Here is a 26,023-nt window from a genome sequence, read left to right as displayed (position 1 = left end):
CTAATAAATGAAACTAAGGTTTAACAAAACCATTTCTGTGAAATACACTGCCCACTTGTACTGAATTAAATCCAGCAGAAGACAGAAAACTTGTGGCATCATAAATATTTTAGACACACATTAGACACTTTAGAATTAGCACATCCTTTCTTAACACAGGTTTTATTAATCACAAAATAGCATTCTCCCCAAATACCTGTCTACTACTAGAGTCTCACAGGAAAGGCAGTGCTGCAAATGACTATTTTTCATACTTTGGAAATTTTTTTTTTAAAAATTATGTGTCCAATACCTCCAGCAATAGTGTAGGAATTAGACCAAGAACTAAAATTATTAGACTGAGCGTGAGAAGAGAAAAATTTAGAAACTGTCAGAGAGATGAAACAAAAGCTGTGAGGTGAAGAAAGTAGATAAAGAAATAGAAAAGAAGGAAAATAATCACACTCTGGAGGGTACAAATGCACCACTTGTTTTCTGACAAGCATTTCTTAAGGCTGGGGAGGGAAATTCTACTTTTCTTGCTGCCAGCCAACTTCTCAGTAGGAGGCCAAGAATTCAGTTGTACAAATTGTCACTAAAAAATGGGTACTTTTGATGACAGCCTTTAAACCAACACAATCACAGGTTTTAAGAGAATAAAACACCCAGAACATGTCAGAAAAAGCAGGCAAGAAATTTTGTTGTTCTTGTTGTCATTGTCGTTGGTGTCGCTGCAACACGAGTGTCTGGTTGAACTGTGGGAACTGATTAGGTGTGGAAAAAAAACTGACTTGGACCCAAATCAGACAGATTCCACAATTCAGCATCCAAACCAATGTAACACAGCTTAAAATTCCAGCAAGGGAGGCTTTACTGTATGACTGTACAGGTCTGTGTTACTGAACCTTGGGTCTTATTACATCACCTTAGATGACTTACATTATCAGACAGTTGCACTGTCATCAAACAAATATCTTTTTCAGACAACACCTGGAATTTTTATCTGATTGCTTGACTTCGAAATCCCCGAACAGCTGCAGGCACTAGTTATGCAATGTGTAAGATATTTGATCCAAAACCACCTCATTTTGTAATTTTTCGAGCAAGTCGCTTTTCCAATTTTATTTACTAATATTACATCATTAAAATTAAGCCTGTAAATATAAAACAAAGCCAAAAACTTCAAAGGCTGGATGGAGTTTCTAGAGATTAACATAACCAGAGCCTACAATGATAAGGAGACAAGACGCTTCACTGGCTTTGCCCAAGAGTCAAGGCTCAAAACAGACATCAGCTCTCACTGCTCTCATCAAAGAGCTGAGAAAGTGATTTTTCTGAAAAGGTACAAATTCCATCTTTGGCTACAAGTTCGGAACAACTCCTAAACTGCTCACAGCAAAGCTACACTAATTATACTACAACATCCAATGTAAGCATTTTAATTAGTGTTACTATAACCTAAATACAAACAATTTGTAAGTTGCCAGAAAGAAATAGATACTCACATTCCAAATTTTCAATATACAGGTTTTCAAATTCCCGCTCTATTTGTCCAAAAAGTTCAAGGAGTGTATTCCGGATCGCAGATGGTAACTTAGAATCCTAGGAGGCAAAATATTGGGGGGATTATATTTTTCTTTACATATATTTGATAAAATTACTCTTCAGTCTGGAACTGATTTTAACGGTTATCTCAATGTCCCAGTAAGGAAGGAAATTAAAACTACTGCTAGTGTAGAACACAAAACAAATAGCTCTGTGCATCATAAAGTTTTTAATTTTATATATTCTTTCTCTTTCAGGGGATAGAATTCAAATCACCTATGATATTTGTTTTGGTTTTCTTCAGTAGAGAAAAACTATAAAATCAAGATACATGAACAATTCATTTTAAAAATAGAAAGTGAGAAAAAATTTCTTTCTAAAATCAGTATGTTTCCAATTCAAGAAAAAAGAATACCTTTGTTTGATAAAGTAATTCAAAAGTTGACTGTGCAATGGGTTAGAAAGTTGTGAACACAATGCATCTTATTACCAAAGCTTAAGACACACTAAAATTTTAAAAGTATTTTTAATATTTACCTACTTTTGTCACTAACTTAAGTGTGAAGAAAACTACAGTTTCTAATCCTTCCCTCCCCAGATATTACTCGAGCATTCTATTCTTCAGCTGTTCATAGATCACAATATGTAAATTGGCCTGCTACACTTACTATTTACCCAGGTAGCCAACTATAAACTTCTTTTTAAGAGAGTTTTCACTGAAGTGAGTCAACTTCCGCCACAGCCCCGGGAATTGTCTGCAGGCACAGCGGGAAAGGCCGGCCATGACCCTCCCTGGCTGTGTAAGTCATTTCCCAAGTTTTAAAGAGAGAGAAGAGAAACCACTCATAGCCGTGATGCAGAGTACACTTGCTTTGTGCAATTTTGCACAGGTCCACAGCTGGCTTAGGCTGTGGCACTGTGCTGGAGGAAGTGTGACATGCTCCTTAAGCCCCCCTACATCATTTCTTTCTTCATCTGCCTCTCCCTTGATAGGGTAATTTTGTTCAGGCATTCACAGATAACCAGAAGCAAAACAGATCCTAATTAAAACCAACTTGAAACAAAACTGATTAAACAAAAACACTGTTATAAATGGCTATTATAAAGTTGGCTTTTCACAGGATGTGTACTATATGATTGATGGCTTTGTGGTAAGGATGTAGGTTTTTATTTTCTGCTGTTAGTGGAGAAGATTGGGCATAGTGGTAGTAGTGGTGTGGCATGCTTGAACTGTCTGTTTGGCTGGGATAACATCCAGTGAACATGTAAAGAAGACTCTGCTATTGATACACCAACTATCAGCATCTCCCATCTGAAGAAAGCACGGACCAAGGCCCAATCTGGAGGTGATAATGAAGACACAGCCAAGGAACACACAGCTCTAAAAAGGCGGACCCAAGGAGGGGCCATGCAAAACAGTCCCTGGAATATGGAAACTAGTTTATGGAAAAATATGAATATTCAACAGACTGATACCACAGAAAGGGTATTTAAAGAAAGTCTGTGAAATAGCTATTTGTGGACTTGGCTAAATGCCAAGTCACCCGGCCGGCTGTACTTTGCTTTTTTTCCTTATCTCCTAATTGTCTTATCTTTTTATTAAAACCTATTTCTTAAAATCTACCAAAAAGTGAATCTTGTTTTTCACAACACTAACTACATTAAACACTATTAAGAGAAATACTAAAGTTAGAAGAATTATTTCTAATTCAATTACCCAATAATTTCATACAGAAAGGTTATGGAAGAAACTAACTTATCCTACAACTTTTGCAACTGAAGAGGAGATGTAGAGAAGTTTTTCAAACCATTTCTCAAAGCCTGAAAGTATAAACAAATCTAAACTTATAATGAAGTAACCAACATAGTAAAATGCATTCACTTCCTTTCCTCTCTTTAAAGTTGGCATTATTCAAACAGCTTATTAAAACAGCATGTAATAATGTTATCTCTTTATCTGCAAAAGTCCTTAGCTAGACCTCATGCGGTTTACAGCTCCACTGTGAAGGAGCATTAATGCTCTCTACGTGATAGAATCTGCCACCTACCTGCTCAAGGTCAACAAAATCAAACAAGATGAGAGATAAAACATTTTAAACATCTATGCATTACAGCATAATACACTTAGAGTTTGCCAAGAAATATTAAAATATCTTAACATTTGGTTTATTATGCAGGGGTGACAGCATGTCTTGACCTCTCAGCTGCCCTTCACACCTTTCCTGAAGTAATGCTGCAGTAGTTCCAAATGCATGAAGAGTGTTCTATCCATGTACTTGCATTCTCCAACTTCTACATGACTAGAAGCAACAACCTAGGCTCTATTAATTCCCAGAAAACTAATGCTATGATTTACTGAAAAAAAAAATAGATTCAATTAAAAAAATAGTCAACACTGAGAAAACACCAAGTTTTCCCTTCAGCATATCTGCAGACTTCAGTGTGAAGTCTCTCATAGCCAAACCCCATTTGCATTTCAAACCGTCTGATAAAAATCAAGTTTTGCATCATCTTTGCTACTCCCACACTAACAATGTGTAGTCAATTTGACAATAAACACTTTTTAAACTGGCATTTGCTTATCTTTGCCAGAACTGCTTCTGACAGAAGCCTTACAGGTAAGCTCAGAATTTTTAGATGCAACACTCCAAGTCCAGATTGCACCCACTACCCTGATGTGCTTAAGAAAGCTACAGAAGCAGCGGCTGCTGTTCTTTCCCCTAATTTTAATCACAGAAGAGCACACCTTCATTTGAGCCAAACAAAAAAAAATCCCACAAACAAAAATTTGAGTTAGCTCACACTTCTGCCAGGCAGGCAGTATTTGTTTACTTTATGGAAAGGAACGCAGAACAGCGTTCCAACTAATATTTTCCCTATCAGAGTCATCATAAGAAGTATTTGGTTTATTCATATTTCTGGGTTGCTGCTGTTCCAAATGCAAACTTATGAAAGCGAGAATCAACCTTGAATCAACTTTTTCTTTTGCAGGTAGGGAGGAGAGGTTGCAGTGAATAAACAGGCTGGGGGTTACACTGTTTTCTGGCTTCATCATTCATGTAAGAATACACAGAAGCTGATAAACTCCACAGGTCTCAACACAACCTGAAACACAGTCAATATCCACATCAATGATCTCCAAAGGCAGTGAGCACTTACAAGCAACAAAATCTGTTGTTCCTGTAGCTTTCCTGGACATATTTCAATAATTGAGTTTGTTTAGATTCTCCCCATAGAAAACACATTAAAAAGTGATGCAAGCTGCCAAGCATCACCTTACCTGCCCTTCCAACATGTCTCTCTGCAGTCCCGCCCGTTCCTGCTCGGAACTGTTGGTCCTTCGAATGGAAAGGCTGTGGGATTTACGTTTCTGCTTTGCTTGGCGAGCAGATGCACAACTTCCACTTTCTATTGGCATTACTTCAAAAAAACAGCTTCACAGAGGCTCCTATGATAAACTAAGGACAAGCATTACATATTACAAATTGCTCTGCCGGATGAACCACAGTGTAAATATTCTTCTCAAAATGGAAGTATTTCGTTCCACTAAACTTTGGAGTTGTTTGGGTTGTCATTAAAAAGAAGAGACCCCTCTTACTTACAGCTGTTCTTCAAACAACATTAATTCAAAACCATATGCATATATGTAAATAGAGTGGAATTGCTTCTGCATTGTTTATTCATTAGCTGCACAAACCTCCACAAAAGGAAAATAAATTCCACTTCCTTGCTCATTTTGGAGAACACCAGCAGAGACAGCCCCAAAATGCTTCCAGGAAACAACTATTATGCATACTATAGTTCACTGAAATGCATGCAAAATTAAAACCCAGCTGGAAAATGAAAGCAAACATGGTAATTTAGGGACACTGTCAGGTTAAGAATGTATTATTCAACTTTAAGCATTACTATACAAAATTTAACAGATGTCTTTGTTCAGACATAAGCAGAAATTAATTTTCATGACAGAAGTTCTGAAAACTACCTTCCACCGTTTTTGGCAGCTCATGGTTTCACTTCCCTTAATAATGAAACTGCCCATGAACTTACCAGAGTAGTGAAAGTGCACCTGCCTTAACAGCTGCTGGTGATTTGGTTCATTTCTATCACTGTGAGAAAGCCAAATATATGCATTTGAATATGCCTAAAAACACCTGACAGTATCTCCAAACAGTATTACCATGTACGAGCTACTGCTTCCCCTGTTTAAGAAAAATCAAATTATGTCTGATTTATTGCATAAATGTGGAGAATATATATGAAAAATCAAATTATGTTTGATTGCATAAATATGGAGAATATGTTCTTTACTGCCAAAATCTTATTTTGACAAACATTAAATTACAGGATTTTTAAAATTTAAACCAAACATTCAACAGAAATTATTTTTTGTTTCATGGGGTACTAGTTGTCAAACATTTCAAATGTTTCAGGATTGATTACCCAAAATTTTTCACTCATGCACAATGAGAACAAAATAAAAATTCATTCTCCAGCATAAATCATTTCTGAAACAACAATTAAAACTTAAAATAGGTGCAATAGCCTGCAGAGAAATAGGAGAGCAGAGTTGGCAAAGCTAACCAGGCAACTGAGCTTCCTTTTAAATAAGTTGATCAGAGAAAATTTGAACCAAACCCAGGGCCATTTCCAATTTAAGATCCACCAACACGCTGGATCTCACGCTAGGAATGAGCACCATCGCTATTAACAAGATCAGGCATTAACCACTTCAGGGGTCTGACATTGTGTTTTCAGCTTTTGAACAGATCATAAAGCCAAGGAAAAGCATACCTTCCTAAAAACACAGTATGCACCGTGAATAACAAGAGCTTGAAATCTCCTTTGGGTTTTCTATCAAAAAATGAAAATGTATAAAGGTACAGAAATTTGTATCTAAAATGAGACGAGATTTAGTTAAGATTTTAATGCCCATCCATCCTTATTAAAAAACTTGGTATTTTAATTAGCTTTTGGAACAACTGAGTTCCAGTAACCTAACACAAATTCCATAGTGGATCTAAAATAAAATTTAGGTTGCACCAGTAACCTGTACTGTACTAATTTTTTTTTTAATATCCTCTGGATTCCACAGAGTCCTCTCCTGCGCCTAATCCCATCAGAGCTTTCTATGTGTGATTAATCAATAGTAACTAAATAGCTATATTCACAAATTAAAGCAGAGACTAGAGAGAACTACCATTGGGTAGTTCTTTATTTGCCTAAATTCTGCTATTCACTGTGGCTAGATTCCTCTAATTTTATTTTTTTTTTAAGTCCATCCCATAAACAGTTATTGTCAATTTTCTGGGCTTCACTAAGTATCTTCCTGTTCATGGACATATGGTCAAGACTGAGGAACAGGTTTTCCGTGCTCATCACATTTCTATTTCTTTTCAAAAGAGGATCAGATCCCAAGAACATATATATATATTCTCCCCTCTTCCACCCTGCTTCCTATCTCCCTTGGGAACCACTCACTCAATGGCTTTCAGTTACCATATTCTGCAATTTAGGATTACATTTTAAGGCCAGAAGCATCAGTGTGCAAACAGGTAGATTTGTTAAGACACTTTTATTCGTACGCATAGCTACATATAATCCCATAAATCCATTAACATCATTTCACTTAAGATCTAGGGGCAGAGGGGGGTAAAAAAAAAAAAAGGCAATTTCTAATGCCTGCTGGAAGAGGCTCTCAAACTGTTAGACACAAAGATGTTAATGTGGCTTATGCCTTACCATCCATTGTTTTAACTATGTTAGCTTCCACTTGCCCCTTCTGCCAAGCTACTTCATTTTGGAGGATGTTACTGAGCAATATCCTTTTTTTGAGTGCTCAATAAAATCATAAAATTATTTGCATTGGAAAGGACCTTTAAAAGTCATCTAGTTGCACTCCTCTGCAATGGGACATCTTTATCTGCATCAGGTTGCTCAGAGCCCTGTCCAACCTGACCTTGAATGTTTCCATGGGTGGGGCATCCTCTCTGGCAACTGTGCCCATGTTTCATCACCCTCACTGTAAAAAAATTCTTCCTTCTATTTAATCTCAATCTACCCTCTTCTAGGTTAAAATCATTATCCTCTGTCATATCACCGTAGGCCCTGTCTTTCTCTGAAGTTCCCTTTAAGTAAGGAAAGACCCTGATAAGGTCTCCCCAGAGAATCTCTTGGGCTAAAACCCCCATCTCTCTCAGCCTTTTTTTTTTTTTTTTTTTTTTTTCACAGAATATGTTTGCAGCATTCTGATAACTTTTGTGGTTCTCTTCCAGACCAGTTCTAGCAGGCCCACATCTTCTTATGCCATTGCCTGTCACCGGCTGCATGCACACATTTCTGCCTCACGTCTTATTTTTCATGCCCCAGTACCCCCAGGTCCCTCTCTGCTGGGCTGCTCTCAATCTGTCACCCCCCAGCCTGCACTGATTTCGGGGACTGCTCCAGCCCAAGGTACAGGACCTTGCAGTTGGCCCTGTTAACTTCATGAGGCTTGCATGGGCTCACTCCTGAAGCCTGTCATGGGATCTCTGGGTGCTATCCCTTCCCTCAATGAATCAGCTGCAGCACTCAGCATCAGTACACACAGATTTGGCAGCTATACACTCTAGCACATAGAATTTAAAGGGACACAGTCATATGCATGAGATTATATCTTTGCAGAGTGAAATTCTTACGCTCACTACACAGAAGTTTCTACTTTGGCAGCTCAAGAGCAAACGAAGCAGACTGGGTAGGAAACTGTCTCTGTTTGGTAGCAGCACTTCACCTGCAGCCAGTGTCACTGCCAGGGACTGCCCTCTCCTCATGCAGCAGCATGACACACCACCCATGCACGTTCTGGAGAGGGCAAACATGCAGCTGTTCCCAGGCTCGGCAGGAGGGTGCACACAGCCACAGCAAAGCTGAAACCAGAGGCCACAAGCAGGCATGTGCATACAGAGGACGGGAAGGAGAATAGCTTCACTGCCTTTAATATTATCGTTCTGATCCCACCAAACAGCCTTACCAATTTTGAGTAAGGGAGCAATAATCAAAGAGGTTTTTTAGAATAAGGATTTGAATTCAGTTTTAAAATAGTGACAGTGTCCCTTTAAATATTAACTTCACTTTGACAATTTCAGAACTCTTCTGATTCTAATTGTAGCAGTAAGAAGCTGAAGGTTTTTCAAGAGTAGATTTCGAAACAGATCCTTGGCAATATGATGCTAAAAAAATAAGGTGCTCATTTCTAGCAGTTACCTGATTCCCCTTATTATGTAAGGTTTTCAAACAATGAAAATTACCTGTCCAGAATATCAGTGTCATGTTACATATCCTATGAAAACCATATTAAATATTGATTAGTGAAACAGTCAGTAGTACACAAACCAATCACAGTCTTTCAAATTTTTGAAACTTTTGTAGTTAGAACACACCAGACAATGGGAAAGGGGTGATGAGGGAAAACATAAACTCAAGTCAAGGTTAGGCACCAAATCCCAGTCAAACCAAGTAAGAAAAAAGTACTTCAAAACAATCTATTATATATTATTAGCCAAATATAGTTAATCTTAACTTTCAAGTGTTCCAAATGGGTTCTGAAAAAAAAATTCACTAAGGTCATTCTCCTTCTACTCAGTAATGTAATGTCATCCATTCCAAGCAGGATAGAAAAACCACCATGAAGTACTGAAATCTTGCTTCCTGAATCAAATGAAGCTAAATTCACAAAAGCTAAAAATTAGCAATCAAGCATAAAAAAGGCTGAACAAAAGTACTTTCTGAGAAGAAAGGGAGAGGGGGAGAAGCAGGAAGCATATTGCATTACTAAACTATTTTCACTAAGGGTGGCAGTTCACAAGTACTGTATTACTAAAAAGTGAGATTAAGAGACACACTGAGCTATTCTGCTCAGTCGTTTTGGAAAATACTAATTTGCATAGACTTCACACAATGATCTGTCAAAGCCTCGAGAGAACCTTCCTAACAATGTAAATCTGCAGAAATAGAGGAGGAAAAGATGTTCCAGAAAACATCCAGACCACAGGTGGTTACTACTTGCTGAATGCAAAGATACTCCAGTATTTCAGATACACTGTTTAATTAAACTCACAAGAAATTTTACAGTGGTGTTAAATTAAAGTTCCACCACCTACCTTTCTGTAACAGATGTAACAGTCACAGGAAATATTTCATCAGAGTAACAGTAAAGAGCAGATGTGAAACCAATTACTGTTTTAGTCAGCTACAACAGAGAAACAGCACCAACCAAGAGTGTACACACTGGCCTTACCAGGCTTAAAAACTCACTGCAGCAATAACTTGTCGTACTTGCCTACTTCTGCTCTTGAACACAGAACAAGAAGGGTCTGAAAGGAGAGAATTCCTGGGGTATGGATGTCGCTGAAGCCAGGGAGAAAAGCTGTTTTAAGATGTGTCAGAGCACAGACAGAACAGCTACAGTATTGCATTTCCTTTTTTGTTCATTCAAGACAACACACAAGTCTGTAAAGGGAAAGCATCAGGAAGATTCAGCAACATCTTCCCCAACATCTCCCTGCTCCATTTTCTTTACAGTTTAGAAATAGCAATAGTTACTATTTAAATGATTGTGTCAAATGAAAAGAAAAACCCACACAATTTTAGTGTATTTGTGTATGCTTAAATACCTTCATCTCATGTCTCACATTTTCAAACATGGCTTAGAAAATTTCTGTGTATACTACATAAAACACAAAGGCATTTTACAATAGTAATTATTGTCTAGTGCAGCATTAAAACCTTAAAGCACAAAGATGCCCATTAATGTAGGGGAGTGTGTGGGTTTGGGTTTTTTTTTTTCCCCAAAGCAGGGAGGGAAAGCAGACAGAGAGGAGAATGATTACAGTTATTAAGTTCTTAATTACATGGAACTCAGTTTGACAGTATTATTCATGAGTTAAGGGAATTTAAGTATCAACATATGCCACTACACTCTTTCTTAATATGCAAAGAAATCAAATTTAAAGGAGTAAAACTTCCATTTTGAGGTCTTCAGTGAACAATTTGCTTCAGTGATGCTGTACATTCAAGTGCCATTAATTCAATGCAAGCCTCAAGACTACAGCACACCTGAGAAAGATCAGACTAAACAGACTGCTTTGTAAGACTAGTTGTTTTGCTAAAGGTAAATATTTAGGAAACAAAACCATTCCAGATCATCACAGATGATGCTAGAAACACTAACGTGTGTGCTCAAACCTCGTGAAATCCACTCAAGCATTACAACATTGATTTTTTTTTTTCTAAATTCAGTGCAGCTTTCTTTCAAATGAAACTGGATGTTCCTCGAAATGTAAAAGGAGAAAGCAGGCATCCACCACTCAAAATGACAACCTCCTTTCAACAGAAAGCAGAGTAAAGAAGCTGCACCAATAAATTTTAAGTATGTTATACAGCTGAAATGGAGGATAAAAATTTTAAGAAATTAGTGAGTACCTACACTAAGCAAGCTTCTAACACCAACATCCAAATGTAAGCCAGCCCAGTTTTGCTGCTAGCAAGCTTTGATCTTGCTAATTCAACTATGTCAGCAAATGCTGCAGTCACACCAAAATGCAGGGCTGACCCAGCCTGCCATGCACTCTGCTAAAGCCAGAAATGCTACTCTCACCTACAAGCTTGTATTATCTAATACTAAAAAATAACAGTCAGCAGACTTGGATTTTTTTTTTTTTTTAATATAGGAGAAACCTTCCTGGGTTCACTAGTAATCATCAGACTAAGACTTATTTAGTGAAATTGCTGATGTCCTCCTGAAAGCTTCCTTTTGAGACCAGGGCCACCTGTGCTTGCTGAGGGTGCTCACTGTTTTCACTAGTTCAAACGGTGCAAGGTACAATACAATCTTAGGTTCTACTATACTACTAGTCAGTAACTTATCACTATATATTGTATCTTCTTTTATTTATAGGTATTGATGAACTGACTTTATTGAAGACTTCAACAGACAGCATCAGGTCCTGTTAAATTACTTACAGCTGGTTAACTCCGAAAATATGTTTGAAGGGTACTTTATTTCCTCAGCTGTTTCGCAGACACTGCAGCTCTCATTTCTGTATCAGCAAATCCCTAACAGTCCAGAAGTAGCCCACATGCAGGCACAGGGATGCAAATATATGACCTGAGGGTGAGGAATCCTAAGGAATTTCAAGAGCAAAGGTGATTCAACCAGGTGTTCCTTCAAGCACCACATTCAGAAGCCAGAATCTTATTCTGCTAGACTCTAAACAAATAATATTTATGCACTTGTTATGGATGTACTAGATGAATTATGGTCTTATTCAAGCAGAGTGGCCCTAGTATCATTGCTCTTCATCTTGGAATATATTATTTGCCAGTAATTTAGAATCTTTTCGTTCTTGAGACTTGAACAAAAGCAAGTAATTTTGACTCTAACTGTAATACATCTAGCGAGCTCTTCACGAGCACCAATAAATAATCTCTGTACAGCACATTCTTGAAGCATTACCTCATATAGTCTAGCACAGAGAACTACAGACCCTACCAACAGTCCATGTAAGAGCACTGTGAGCACCCAGCCTACCATCTTGATCACCAAGCCTAAAAATAGTCAGCACATATTGCTTGAGGATGAGAAAACACAAATCCCTCTGGCTTGCAAGGAGACCATCCTGATTCCTATCCATTCCTCAGTGGTCATTCACAGAGCAGTAACCAACTCTCCTAGGAGGGCTTTGAAATGCTGACCTCCAGAAAAAGCCCCTCACCCTGGCTTTCACCTCACAAAACAACCTACTAGCTACAAAACTTAAAATTCCGTAACATAAAAAGATCCTAATCTCATCTCAAATTTACAGAATGCAATACCACTTAATTCCTCCTTATTTGGCACATACTAGCTCTGGCTTGCAATTTCAGGATTTCATAGAGGTAAGATTTCCTTGTAAGACATTATCACCACACAAACAATATTTGTCTTGTGACTGTACCAACAAACTTAAGCACTTCAATCCATATTAAAGGCTGCATGCTTCAAACAAGTCCTGAATTAAAGAAATAGATGGTGGAAGGGCCTCTCTATATTAGAGAGGCAATCTCATCTTAGAATCTTTAGATTTAACATGATAAATGGGATTCAAGGACAAAGATACACATAAACAACTGGCATTAAAAAGACAATCAGCATTATAGCTGGCCTCTGCCTTAAATTCTAGTGTTTGGTGCCAACACCTTTTCTTAAAATAACTGCCCAAGTCCACAACACACAAAGCTACATCTAAAGTTATTACAAGACAAGGTTAGAGCTGACACCATGCACAAAGATTATCTAATCTAAACTACCGATTAGGAAACATATTTGTGGGTTCTTGGGGTTACCAGCTCTCTTTCAAAAACATCAAGAAATGCCAACAGCAGACTTGCTTGGAAAGCAGTTTCAGAAATTTGCTTAAGCAGAATGATGCAGTTGTAATATTGTAAAATGGGTGCCTGAACAATAGCCATTTGTACCATGTCAAGGTGTACCCAATGACACTGAATGACTTCTAAGAAGCTGTTCCACCAGTTCCTTACATAAACCATCCATAACATTACTGTTATAGAAAGCCCACTTTAACTGCAATAACAAAATAAATCTGACAAGCTACACAAGAGAGATAAAACACACGTAGAAGTTTCTCTTTTCTCACAAACACCAAGATGCCCTTGAGCCACAGGTCAACACTTACCATGAAAGAAGTTTTCCTCGTCTTTGCATAAGGAATGGAACCTAACATCCACTCAATCTCTGAATACATTAAGCATATCTATTCTTTCCTCAAACTTATTTTCACAGGGATTAGCTCAGAAAAAGACAGAACTACTAAAGATGGCTCTTTACACACGAGGTTTATGCATCTTGGACACTTCCATGTCATCCCCCCACTGCTGAAGCCAGGTTCGCCCCATGTCACCACAAACGGCGCTCCCCTCATCATTCAGATGTGCCCCTCTTCAGAAATTTGGGTGTTGCACGTTTACTGCACTTGTACAGGTGTCAGAGGACCTGAACTGCGCCTGTAAACTCCTGGGGCTCTACGCCTGGCCTGTCCTTAGGATAGGCAGCAGCACAGGAACAAAGTTAGCGAGAGGAGTCTCCTCAGCAGCACCCGCGGCTTCCCTACCCGCAGCCCGGGAACCATCCCCACAGCCTCGGGCTGGAAGCGCTCAAAAACCGCGACACACAGAAGAGGAAGGAGAGCTTATTTTCGGCTATTTCTTGTTTTTACAGGAGAACGTGCAAGTCATTTCAGGCGGAAATAAAGCGGAATAGGACGGGCAAGGGAGGGGGTGCCCAGGCAGGAGCCCCAGTTTGCGCCGCGGGCCTGGGCGGCGGCAGCGCGCAGGTACCAGGGCGGTGGTGCCGCTGCCACTGCCGCTGCCACTGCCACTGCCACTGCCACCGCCACCGCCACCGCCGCCCGGAGCCCGCCCGGAGCCCCGCGCCCCTCAGCGCCTCGGGCGGCCGCGAAGATGGCGGAGGGTCCGCGCCCCGCTGCCCCCGCACTCACCTGTCAGCAACAGCCGCGGCGCCGGGCGGGGAGGGGCAGGGCCGCAGGCGGCGCGGAGAAAGAGGAGGGGAAGGATGAGGACAACGAGGAGGAGGAGGAGGAGAAGGCGGGAGGGGCAGCAGCGGAGGCAGCAGCAGCGACGATCGCGGCGCCGCTCGGGCAGGACGCGCCTCCCCGGTGCCGAGCCCTCGCGGCGACATCCGGCGGAAGCGGCGCGGCCCCCGCTCCGAGCCGCGATGGCGACGGGCTGGCAGCGGGACGGGCTCCCGGCCACCGGGACAGGCTCCCGCCAGGCACAGCCCGGCAATGCCCCGGCCACCGGGACAGGCTCCCGGCCACCGGGACAGGCTCCCGCCGGGCACAGCCCGCCAATGCCCCGGCCACCGGGACAGGCTCCCGGCCACCGGGACAGGCTCCCGCCAGGCACAGCCCGGCAATGCCTCGGCCACCGGGACAGGCTCCCGGCCACCGGGACAGGCTCCCGGCCACCGGGACAGGCTCCCGCCAGGCACAGCCCGGCAATGCCCCGGCCACCGGGACAGGCTCCCGGCCACCGGGACAGGCTCCCGCCAGGCACAGCCCGCCAATGCCCCGGCCACCGGGACAGGCTCCCGCCAGGCACAGCCCGCCAATGCCCCGGCCACCGGGACAGCCCCGCGGGCTCGGGATGTCCCCGGTGGCCGGGCAGGAGCTGCCCCACCACCGCCCCACTCCTCGGCCCCGCTGCTCCCCGGGTCACCGTGGAGCTGGGGGTCACAGCGGAGCTGTTCCGTCCCGACCGCGGCCCCTCGGGGTAACGCTGTGTTCGTTTGCTCTTACCGAATTAAAACTGCTGCTGCTTTAGTCAGTCAGTTACCCCCAGCAACACTGCATCAGGTGGACTGAAAAGGGAGATGAAACTTCCCTGAAACACCACTGGAATTCCATATATTTTTTAATGCAGAAGGGCTGGGAGATACCGAATGTGGAGATTTTCTACTCTGTCTGCAGACGGAGTGACAGAGGCAGCGCATCAAAGCTAACCACGATGTTCTGCAAGAAGCCTGTTCACTCTGAAGCCTACAACGCGTAATTGAAATGTGATTAATTTCTTTGCTGATTAACACTTTGAATAAACCTCCACCTAAAATTCTTATTCATTATAGCAGATAATGAAAGTCGAAAGAGGCCTTTGCCTAATTATTTTCTCTCTTCCAGCAGATTATTTTAACTGCCTTGGAAGAGGTCTGTAAAAAGGCCAGAAGAACATGTGCCAGTGAGAGCTGGAAATATTACATTTTCTTTTAATGTGCTTCCCAACTACAAGTCTGCCTGCAGTTCTCATTTGTCTTTTTTCCTTTATACTCTCTTCTCTGCATGTCTTAAAGCTGTATTAAACAAAAACAAACATAGTGGTTTATCTTTTTAACTGGCATATTTCTCATTACTGGTGGTCATTCTTCAAAATCACAGCCTAACTAGTTGAGAACATTCCATAATTTTAACCTATTTCCTTCTTCAAAGCCACTAACAGAGAGCAAACAAAGTAGCTAAATGGCTTTAAGGCGTGGAAAAGAGGGAAGATTGCACAGGCAAAAGGAGAGGGACAAGAGATGGAACAGAGGTACCCAGGAGGAAACCTGAACACAACCTGACCAAATGCCCCAGTTTGATTCTTTGAATTCTCTTCAGAGTTGGTGCAGTTGTAGGTGGCTTAGCCATCTTAGCCAAGTGACAATTCGAGTTCTCAGCTGTTCAGTTGCTAACTAGACATTTTTAAACCTCATAATTCTTACCAAAATTACTTTATCCTAATATAACAGTACTGTACTGTAACAATTTTAGCTACATATACGAAGAAAAAAAATGTCCAGCAGGAATACAAAGGAATACACAGTAGAGATTTCCAGGGGAGAACACCTGGCAGCTTTCTTTTCCTCTGAAGCAGGACACTTCCTAAGAGCAGGGAGCATTACAGAGACAAGCACTTTTTTAACCTGAAGAAATGCAAAATACTGAAATGAGGAAAGATGGGCTTAGACAACTTTTTCCTTGGTACAGGGTGCCTCACCTGAAAATGAACTGGCTCTGTATGGATTCAGTTGCTTTTTCATGAGAAGAGAATGACAAGTGGCCTGTTGTCGCTCTACTCTGCTACTGTTTTGGTTTTGTCATGGCACTGCAAGAGTAGCAGGCACTGTGTAACACACGGGAGCAGTAGAGAACAAAAGACTGACCTGCTTTTCACAAACTACCTGATACAAAACAAGAGAGAGAGCAATACAGGAGCCTAGAGAAATGGGTCAGTGCTAGACAGCATCTTTCAACAGCTAAGAAGCTTTTTAAATAAGCATACAGTAAATAAAGTGGCACAAGTTAGGTTGTCCTGGACAAATCTACTTCTGCACCCATGGCTGGACTTGACAAGGTACAAGGCTTGGGAAATCAGCAACAGAACAGAACAATAGCTGAACCCAAATTAGCATTTTCAAACCCGTAAATGTAGCAAGAAAAGGCAAAGCCTTCTGTCCAGAGCCCAAAGCAAAAGAAATAAAAACAAAACCAAACCAACCAACCAAAAAAAATATCTAAGGGAGGAAAGGACTCAAGGCTTATTTCTTGATTCATATATGAAACCTCCTAATAACTCCTTCCTAGAAGAGTGGTTTCCTATACCATTATTCATTCACCTTATGTTGTATAAAAACATTTGGAAGCCATCCATCACAGCACTCTTTCCATCAGCTTGAGATAGCAGAATGAAATGCAAATACAACATCCTACTTATATATTTAGCATATATGTATTACATTCTTACTACAAAGACATCTGTCTTCTCTGAAGTGAGATGAAGCCAACCCACTTCGCTGAAAGAGGCCTTTTAAGTAGAGTCAAGGGAACAGCAGATTAGTTAAGACTGGGAAGTATTTACCTCACATTTCAGATAAAACCCAGGTTGTTTTTTGCTCAGCACATGAGTGGATGACTTAGACAAATATTTTCTGAAGAGCTATGACTCCAGGCAGGAAAGTACACACAAGAGGAATTCTCTAGGGAGACCAGGAACAAGGATAGCTCTGTAGCTGAGAAGAGTGAAGTGGAAATCTTAAACATCAGAGCAAGTTAACAGGAAGCTGAAAAAGAAGTTTGGTTGTGAAGGGGGAAGAAGCAGCCCATTGATTTTCCTTAGCAAATCTGAAAACTGAGGACAAGCATTTTTCAGGAGTTTATGCATTCTAGGCTGGGGTCAAATCCCAGGTTTGTTCAGCATTTATTTCATCTTGTAGCTTGTCATCATCATCTTGTTTAACTTGCTGGAGAATTAAAAGGTTTTCCTTCAGTTTGGTGGAGATTGCACTTCACTTTATCTTAGTAGAGATCAAAAGTCTGTCAGTGGTTTGCAGCTGGTTGGATTTTCAGGTGAATTAAAGGCTTTCCAGTCATTACAGGAAACTGTTTTCCCCTTGTTAGCTGAGTGAAAACAGTCAGCAGACCTCAGGAGATACAAAAATTAAGTCTCGAAAGCATTTGTATGTCACTTCAGGCATTCTGTTTATGCAGGGTGGAGTAGAAGTTCTGAGGTTACAGTGAAGTGCATACCATTACAAAAATTAGCATGCTTTATTTTCAACACAAAAAGCTTTGAAGGTGTAGAGCAAGTCTGGAGGGGAGCAAAAGAAAAGATGATACAGGTGATATAAAACAGCTGATCCTGAAAGTATCTGGTTAAAGGCTTGGGAAGTCTCCTCCTCGTTGTTCTGTGAAAATGGTTTGTTTTGTCTCTGTCATCCTTCCTCCCTGCTTCTTTGCCTCTCATTATCCACCAGGACTTGTTGTCAGTTCTTGTTGCTCACCAGCGTTGACTCAGGTGAAGTGCTTTGTTTGTCTGTGCAAGACAGGAACTGTAATTGTTTCAGACTGTCAGGTTCTAAAGTGCCTGTAATGAAGTTTTCAGTAGTTATTACTAGGAAGAAAAGTCTCTTTTGTCTATCGTCTATAAGGACATTTTCCCTGGTTTTCCTCTGCTGTGTAGCCCGAAGCTCACTGTGTACAGCTGCTAATGTCCCATGCCAGCTGTGCCCCGGGCACAGGCACATCTCTGTCTCCCAGGGGAGTAGTTCCTATTCTAAAAGAGCTTTACTCACAGGAGAGCTGCTTGTTAACTCTGTTGTCATCATATGAAATGCTGGTTTGTATGTCCATCTCAGTAGGGTTTTTTTGGGGTTTGTTTGTTTATTTGTTTTGGAGGTTTTTGTTTTGTTTTGGGGTGTTTTTGGGGGTTGGGGGTTGTTTTTTGGGGTTTTTTGGGGTTTTTTAATAGATCTGTTTTGTTATTTTAGGAAAATGATAGAAGAAAAAATGACAGTTTGGGTTTTTTTTAATCTGGAACAATGAAACAAACAAGTGATCAATGTGGTAAAGGATGTTCTCAGTATTTCTTCAAAGCTCAGTCTTCAGTTACAGTGCTTTTGTGCCAGTGACTCAGCAATAAGTAATCTGTAAAGTAATGAAAAGTAAACTCAAGGTTCAATAAAAGGCAATCTCTGTGAATTTCTGTCTTTTCTGAGCACATATTTATTATCAACATTGTTGTGATAGCATTAAATTTGCGGTTTATTAATGAATAACCCAATATTAACATTAATTCCACTATTTTTATGTTGTGTTTTTTCCACTATTTTTATGTTGTGTTTTATGTAGTTAAAAGGAAATGTAGCAGCCAACACACTGATTGTTACAATCCTTTTTTTTTTTTTTTTACTTTTGATGCACTGCTGGTTTCAAGTGGCTTTCATTCAACTCACCTCCACCCTTCTTTCTTTCAGCGAGCTCTGCACAGGGGAATGCTGTAAGATAACCCCCACCACCCCCTTGTAAAATATTAACTGTCTATTTGAACATTTGTGCTGTTAATGATATCTAAGTGACAGGCCATATGTCCTATTCACAGGAAAAATCAAGAAAATCAGACTGAAGTGCTGGAACTTGAGCTGAGAGGGAATCAGAGCAAGCCATGCCTCCAAGACATGTTAAATATAATTTCTAGGCTTTTTATGGCGTCCAGTCATAAACCCAAATCTGTGGATGAGCAATAAACCAGCAGAAGTCTTGCTGAGAAGGTATTTAGCCATGGTGGTGTGAAGTTTCTAGAGGCTAGTATTGAAGTTTTTCTAGTTTGTCATCTGTGAATATCTAAACTCCACTAACTCCACATGTTGACATCCTGCCTGTGCTCCATTCCCACCCAGAAAGTGTTTCTTTCTCTGCCCCTCAGGAGCTCACTGAGACAGGCAATTTCAGAGCTTGACTGTCACAGGATCTGCTTCCCACCAGCTGCAGCTGTCAGCGCAGGAGGGGAACCAGATTCCCCCACTCCCGGTGCCACAGGCTGGGATCTGTGCGGCACACGCTGAACCTCTTTAGCTCGGAGGACGCTAGTGCGGATCAGAGAAAAGCGTCCAGGATTAAATGTGCCCAAAAGCCCTGTACTCTGCAGTCCCGGGCTTCTGGCCGCCACCGGAGAGCCTCCCAGAGCTGAGCACAAATCCGGTGCTGGAACCGTTTGCCACAAAGAGCGGAACGTTTGTAGGAGCCGGTACTCGGGCACAGTCCTTCGGGTCTCGTGGGGGCGTGAAAAGACTATAAGCAGCGCTGAATGTTAGAAATGTTCAATCTTTAGACATTGGAATGTGCTGCCCAGGGAGGTGGTGGAGTCACAGCCCCTGGGGGTGTTTAAGCAAAGACTGGATGTGGAGCTCAGTGCCGTGGTCTGGTTGCCATGGTAGTCTCATAGGTTGGACTCGATGACCTCAGAGGCCTTTTAGAGTCGCAGTGATTTTGTGATTCCTCGGTACCCTCAGAAGCGAAAGGCTTATCCCTACTCAGACAGCCTGACCCTCTCCTGTGCCGTCTCCGGGCACCGCCGCACGCCCCGCCTCCGCCCCGCCTCCGCGCCGCCCCGCTCCCATTGGCCAGCTCGACTCCGCTCCCTGTTCCTATTGGCCAGCTCGCCGCCGCTACTCCCTGTCTCTATTGGCTAGTGCTGATCCGGGGCTGTGTCGCGATTGGCCGCGCGCTCCGCCTCTCCCACCTGTCACTGCTGGCACCGCCCCCCACGCCGCAGTGGGGCGATCGGGCGATGCGGTGACGTCAGCGCCGGGCGGCGGCGCCATTGGCGGGCGGGGTGTGACGAGGGATGTGGCGCGCGCTGCTCCGGGCCGGGAGCGCGGCCCCTCGGAGCGGCCCCGGCGTGAGGGGAGAGCGGGTGCGGAGCGCACGGACTGCCAGGTGAGCGGGGACCGGGGACCGGGGACAGCTGCCGAGCGGGCCGAGCGCCCTCACCGTGCCCTCAGCCCTCCCGGGGCGCATCCGCAGCTGTGTGTCCAGTTCTGGACTCCGCCGTACCAGAGAGACGTGCAGCTCCTGGAGCGCGTCTGTTGGAAGGCAGCGAAGGTCGTGAAGGGACTGACGCATCTCTTAGAAGTAAAGGCTGAGGGAGCTGGGTCTGTTCAGCCTCGAGGAGAGATAGCTGAGAGGAGACATCGTTAATATCTATAAATATCTGTGGGAGGGTGCCAAGGGGATGGATGGTCCTCATTGCTGAGCAGTAAGACAGAGGCAGAACCTGATGCACAGGAATTTGCAGCTGAGCGTGAGGATGAACTCCTTTGCCGTGTAGGTGACCGTGCTCTGGAGCAGGAGCCTCCCTCCCCGGGGATTCTCCAGCCCTGTCTGAATGCAGTCTTGTGCCGTGTGCTCTGGGGTCACCCTGGCACAGCAGGGAGAGTCACCAGGGGATTCCCTGGGGTCGCTTCCAACTCGACCCATTCGGGGATTCTTTGGGCTACCGGGAGCACGGCCACGGCAGCAGGGACTCGGGCCAGGGCAGGTGATGCTCTGGAGGTGCCTCGGGCTGAAACCCTGTTACCAGCCTTTAAAGACCTGTGGGGAGGAGAAATCCTCGTTCACCGGATGCCCGGCGTTATAAATGTAACCAGAGTTAGTGGTGCTCGGCTTGAACTTTGGAATTAGAATTCCTGCCACTGACAGCCCATATAAATGTTAAGCTCAGCATGGCTGTCCTGCAGCAGCTGCTGCTAGGGCTTCCTGAGAAATAAAAATATTTCAAGCACCTGCCAAGTGTTGCTATATTTGTATTGTGGATAAGAAATTTCAGGAAGCTAAAAGCCTGCAAACCTGTCAAAATAAAATTGATGTGAAATCTACACCATATCATAGAAACAAGCCATTAGGTTATTTCTCACACCCTCTTATGAATGCTGTTTTTAGTGAATGACTCTTCATTGTCTGTCTTCAGTAGAACGTGTGCTACCATCACCATGCCTGAAGTAAACACAGATCACCTGGATGAGCAGCAGGTGCAGCTCCTGGCAGAGATGTGCATCCTTATCGATGAAAATGACAATAAGATTGGAGCAGAGACCAAGAAAAACTGTCACTTAAATGAAAACATTGATAAAGGTATGGATTGCTTATCTTCTAATTGAACCATTACGTTGATTAAATATTTTCAGAAGCATGATCATGATTAAATTAAAGCCTTAATCTCAAGCAAGTGTTGGATCAAACCAGAGCAAGTACCTCCCCATAGGCCCCTCCTCCTCAGCATAAAATAATTAATGTTAGAAGTCTGCAGAATGGAGGAACACTCAATTGGAGGCAGTTGCCAAGGAGAGAAATGTATGATTGCGGTACAAGCTTGATAAATATTTTTAATCACATTTTGAAGATAAGGTAGTTTTTCCTATTATGGATACCTGATTCTATGTAGCTTTTTCTAAAGAATGCTTTTTGCTTCTTTGCTGAGTTCTTTTCAAGTAGAAAAGGATTTCATTTTGAAGTAGTTCACCCAGAGTTCTACTTCAAAGATTGCCAATAGGAAAGGGTTTAACTAATCTTGGGTTTACTTGAAGTTGGTCAGATTCAACAGTCTCATGGTAGTGTGTAACCTCTTCTTATGGACTTGGGAAAAGCATCTTCCTGAAGAGCAAGGAATAACAGACTGAAAATGTGAAGAAAACAGCAGTTGTGCTGTTTTTAATGGAGCCTATTTTCCTTCTGCTTTTGCAGTTCTTGAAGGGCCTTGAAATTTTATACAGTTTTTTAGGAATTTTTGAGTCATCTCTTTTTGATTGTAAATTTATGGGTGTCCTCGGAAGCTTGCCCAAATGTGCATATTCAGAATGGTGAACTGACTGAGTTTAGAATTCCTCTGTTGCATTTTTGTTCTAAGAACTCTTCTATTTTCATGTTTTGCATAAGCTGCTATAGAAACCTGAGTAATAGCTCTTGAGTTACTCATCAAATCCCTGGTTTTTAACATATATTAATTTTAAATTGGATTATGTAAAAATGAGACTATTATAAACCCTTAACTGTCATCATATGGGTTTTTTTTCTCTTCTATTAAATATCTCTTTTATTGTTTGTTTGTTTTATTTTTAGGTTTACTACACCGGGCTTTCAGTGTTTTCTTGTTTAATACAGAAAATAAACTGTTGCTGCAGCAGAGGTCAAATGCCAAAATTACATTTCCAGGTTAGTACTGAAACATTATATAAATGTTTTATTTAGATCAGCATTTAAAAAAAATATGTCAGTTCCATCCTGCAGTGTAACTCGTTCTGAGGTTTTAGAATTTCCTGCTTTGGAGAGGACAGGCTTCCAATGCTTCTGAGAGTTCAAGTTATCTTGTGGGTGAAGTAGATAATGGGAACACTGGTGTGTTTTTTTATATGTATTTATTTATTGGGAAATGGATGTTTCCTGCCACGTTTGATCCTGTCCATGCAAGGGCAGAGGGTGTGGTGTTTACCCCCTCTGCTGCAAGACATTTATTGGAGTTGAAGAAATGGCTCTGGTGGCTGTGGGGAGTGTCCCATTCTCCTGGTAAAAGCTGATGTGCAGCAGAGCCCTGGTGCCCAGGACATCTGTGCAGCTTTGTCTGTGGTAACAGACACTTCCTTGACTCTGCCAGAAGTGAGACTGTGTGGCCAAACCATGCAGTGCATGGCTTATGAACACTCCTGAACTCTTACTGTCAAATGCAAATGAAGAGGCATAAAAATAAGGAGGGGAATCAAATGAAAATAGCTTCCATGAGGCATGCTGGAGGGAGCATGAAGTTGTCTGTTGCAGAATTTCCAATGGAAAACAAAATCAAGTGTTTCCGTCTTGAGGAAAGAAGACCTTTTTCTTTTTTCGAAGGGAATTTTTACTTTAGAGATTGTTTTTAATTTTTTCCTTTTCTGCTAACCAGTCAAAATGCTCAAATGTGGTTTGTAGATATTCTAACTATTTTAGATGCTTTTGAGTTTGACTTTTATAGACAAAAGGTTGAAACAGAGTATGGATCGGCTGTCCTTTAAACACAGGTATAAACTCTGTATTTAATTGTACCTGCTGCCAGCTGTTCTTGAAGCTCTGGGAATATTTTTCATTATCCTGTCACATATAAACTCCCCAAAGTAATTTTAATTAGCATTTGAGAGATAAACAAGGTCTTCATAGACTAGCTCTCTAAGTAGATGTGTTGGGGATCAGAATCCTTGTCCTCACATGTATCAAACATCACCCTGCAAAGTAGAGCTTGGCAGAGGCAAATCCCAGCGCAAAATATAGAAAGAAAAATAAGAGGTGTTAATATCCTCTTTCTGTGACCCTTCTCTGCACAAGAGAAATGAAGCTGTGTTGTGTTGAATAACTGGCCTTTGTCTCCGGGGGATTTTGGTGCTGTGGTTTTTTGGGGTTTTTTTTCCCCCCAGGTCTTTATATGTGTCAAAAATGGATCTGACTGATGGAAACTTCTTGCAGATTGTTTTACCAACACTTGCTGCAGTCATCCTCTGAGCCATCCACAGGAACTGGAAGAAAATGATGCCATTGGTGTTCGGAGAGCAGCACAGAGACGGCTGAAAGCAGAGCTGGGAATTCCCATGGAGCAGGTAAAGGAAAGAGGGAGAAACAGCAATTCTTGGCAGCATTTGCCAGTTTACTGACTGTGTCTCAAACCTAAAAATGAACTTCTCTTTGGAGATGCAGAGAAGTGAGTGAACTTCCAGGGATCCCTGGAGGGCAGGGTTACGTTTGGTCTGTCAGGACATGGTTCTGACCTTGGCTTCAGGTAGTTGTCAAGTCTTTTCCTGGGGAGGTGAGGGTAGGTGCAAGTGTTTGTGTTCACCAGTGTTCAATGAGTGTGCAGTAAAGTCTGGTAATTATTTAAAACAGACTGTATAGGAGAAATATATTCCAAGTATTAGAGGGTGAGTCTGGCTAGAGAAATGCTGTGCAATTCATGCCATCAAATTGCTTTAAATTATTTTTTTACATCATAATTCTTTGTGAAACTCTTTGTACATTGCAGTTGTACACTTGGGAACAAATAATTTCTAAGGAAGAGGATAATAGCTGATAAATTGTGCTGCAGTGCCCAGCAGTGCAATTCTCCTGGTCTGGCAGCACTTTCTGACAAGTGTTTTGGTTGTAGGTAACTCCAGAAGAAATCTTCTACCTGACACGAATTCACTACAAGGCCAAGTCTGATGGGATCTGGGGAGAGCACGAGATAGACTATATCTTATTTGTGCAGAAGGATGTGACACTGAACCCCGACCCCAACGAGATCCAAAGCTACTGCTACGTGACACAGAAAGAACTGAAACAGCTCTTGGACAAAGCTGCCAGGAATGAAATTAAGATTACTCCATGGTTCAAGCTGATAGCAGAGACCTTTCTTTTTAAATGGTGGGATAACTTGAGCAACTTGAACAAATTTGTTGAGCATGAAAAAATACACCGAATGTAAATAGCTGGGATAAAAGGTGCTAAAGGGTAGCAATGATGTGTTGTCTCATTAACACTGTTAAATCATGACTTAACTGCAAAGAATTGGTCCACATGGAGCATGTTAATTTATACAGATGTTGTCATAGCCAATGTTTTTCCTTCTGTCTTTGTCACCTCATCCCCCTCATCCTTGGTTCCCTTGGGCCTGTGAAGATCTCATGTAAAATGGGTAACAGTAGCATGAAGCCCCCGGGTTCCTCTGCCTCCATTGCCTGGTGCAGGATCCTCAGCCCGTGTGTGCCCTGCACACCTGGCAGGGACCCCAGGCACCTCCTGCCCAGCTCAGGACTGGGCTGTTCCCACTGAACCTTGCCTTAAATAGTGATTGCACAGGACTGTGGGCTCTGCTGTGATGTTGAGAAGACCAATTGCCAGAAGGAAAAAACAATTCCAAGTAATCAGGATTCTTTTTAATTGCAGAAAGCAAATCTCTTCAGCTACTGTACTCTATAATTAACCAAACCCATAAAAGCTTAAGTAATTGGATTGCCTGTGTGGAGTAAGTTTGACTTTGAAGTGCTGACATATGTGTTAAAGCTTTAGATAATAAACAGTGCTTGGGGTTTTTTGCTCCACCAGGCCTTTCTGATTAGTTGATGGCCGAGTACTGCACATCTGAAAATGAAAAAAGGGTTAATTACAGCAAATGTAAATGGTACGTGTCTAATGTTAGTAGTCTGTCTTTGGGGACAGGATATGCACTGCTCTTCTCCATTTTCCAGAAAAGGCATCTTGATACAAGGGCTTTTCTTTTCCTGTAACAGTCATTCCCAGACAACTCAAACCCACTGAACCCCAAAATTCAAGACTGACAATTTGTGAGCTTACACTGGGTCTTGATGTTAATCAGAAATTGTACCACAGTACCAGAGCTAATCCTTTTTGATCTTGCAGTCAACCAATTGCTAGTAACTTAGGAGGCTTTTTAAATAAGACAAATAGTCAAAGGTGCTTCAATTTTTATTATAGGCTGGGGGAGAGGGAGGGCCCTCAAAAAAGTTCGTGGTTTCTTCTGTTAGCACCCACTCAAACTAGATTTTTTAAGTTCTCCCAGGGCCTGATGAAATAGGCTATTTGTCATACCACTTACCATTACAAGTAAACATGGTTCTGTGTCTGGA

At 42.0% G+C, this 26,023-nt stretch overlaps 2 protein-coding genes across 4 annotated transcripts in view; one reads left to right on the top strand and one right to left on the bottom strand.

Moving 5' to 3' along the window:
* The window catches only part of WDR37 (WD repeat domain 37), a 44,225-nt gene extending 30,010 nt beyond the window's left edge, over window positions 1-14,215 (bottom strand). The window contains exons 1-3 of one of the 2 annotated variants that reach the window (XM_066314773.1): window positions 14,058-14,215; window positions 4,805-4,982; window positions 1,485-1,581 (exon numbers count right to left, since the gene is read on the bottom strand). In XM_066314773.1, the coding sequence (XP_066170870.1) occupies window positions 1,485-1,581; window positions 4,805-4,942 (235 nt within the window). In that variant the 5' untranslated portion in view covers window positions 4,943-4,982; window positions 14,058-14,215. Of the gene's footprint in view, window positions 1-1,484; window positions 1,582-4,804; window positions 4,983-8,810; window positions 9,149-14,057 lie in introns of those variants that run through there. The other variant, XM_066314782.1, reaches the window with a different exon arrangement.
* A 6,000-nt stretch (window positions 14,216-20,215) lies between these two features.
* IDI1 (isopentenyl-diphosphate delta isomerase 1) lies at window positions 20,216-26,023 on the top strand. Of its 2 annotated transcripts, none has more exons than XM_066314759.1 (5): window positions 20,216-20,324; window positions 21,358-21,518; window positions 22,503-22,595; window positions 23,871-24,001; window positions 24,544-26,023. In XM_066314759.1, exons 1-5 carry the CDS (start codon window positions 20,233-20,235, stop codon window positions 24,859-24,861), a joined length of 795 nt encoding a protein of 264 aa, XP_066170856.1. In that variant the 5' UTR covers window positions 20,216-20,232; the 3' UTR covers window positions 24,862-26,023. The 2 variants fall into 2 exon arrangements, with proteins under 2 accessions (XP_066170856.1, XP_066170849.1); XM_066314752.1 differs by having other exon boundaries at window positions 20,217-20,324; window positions 21,355-21,518.

Source organism: Sylvia atricapilla, chromosome 1 (assembly GCF_009819655.1).
Source record: "Sylvia atricapilla isolate bSylAtr1 chromosome 1, bSylAtr1.pri, whole genome shotgun sequence".
Taxonomy (NCBI): Eukaryota; Metazoa; Chordata; class Aves; order Passeriformes; family Sylviidae; genus Sylvia; species Sylvia atricapilla.
This window is presented reverse-complemented; position numbering and strand designations above follow the sequence as displayed.

Coding starts and splice junctions, on each gene's coding strand:
- IDI1 (XM_066314752.1), top strand. CDS start 20,233: ATGTGGCGCGCGCTGCTCCGGGCCGGGAGCGCGGCCCCTCGGAGCGGC. Junction 21,519..22,502: donor AAATGAAAACATTGATAAAG/GTATGGATTGCT, acceptor TTTTATTTTTAG/GTTTACTACACCGGGCTTTC. Junction 22,596..23,870: donor TGCCAAAATTACATTTCCAG/GTTAGTACTGAA, acceptor AACTTCTTGCAG/ATTGTTTTACCAACACTTGC.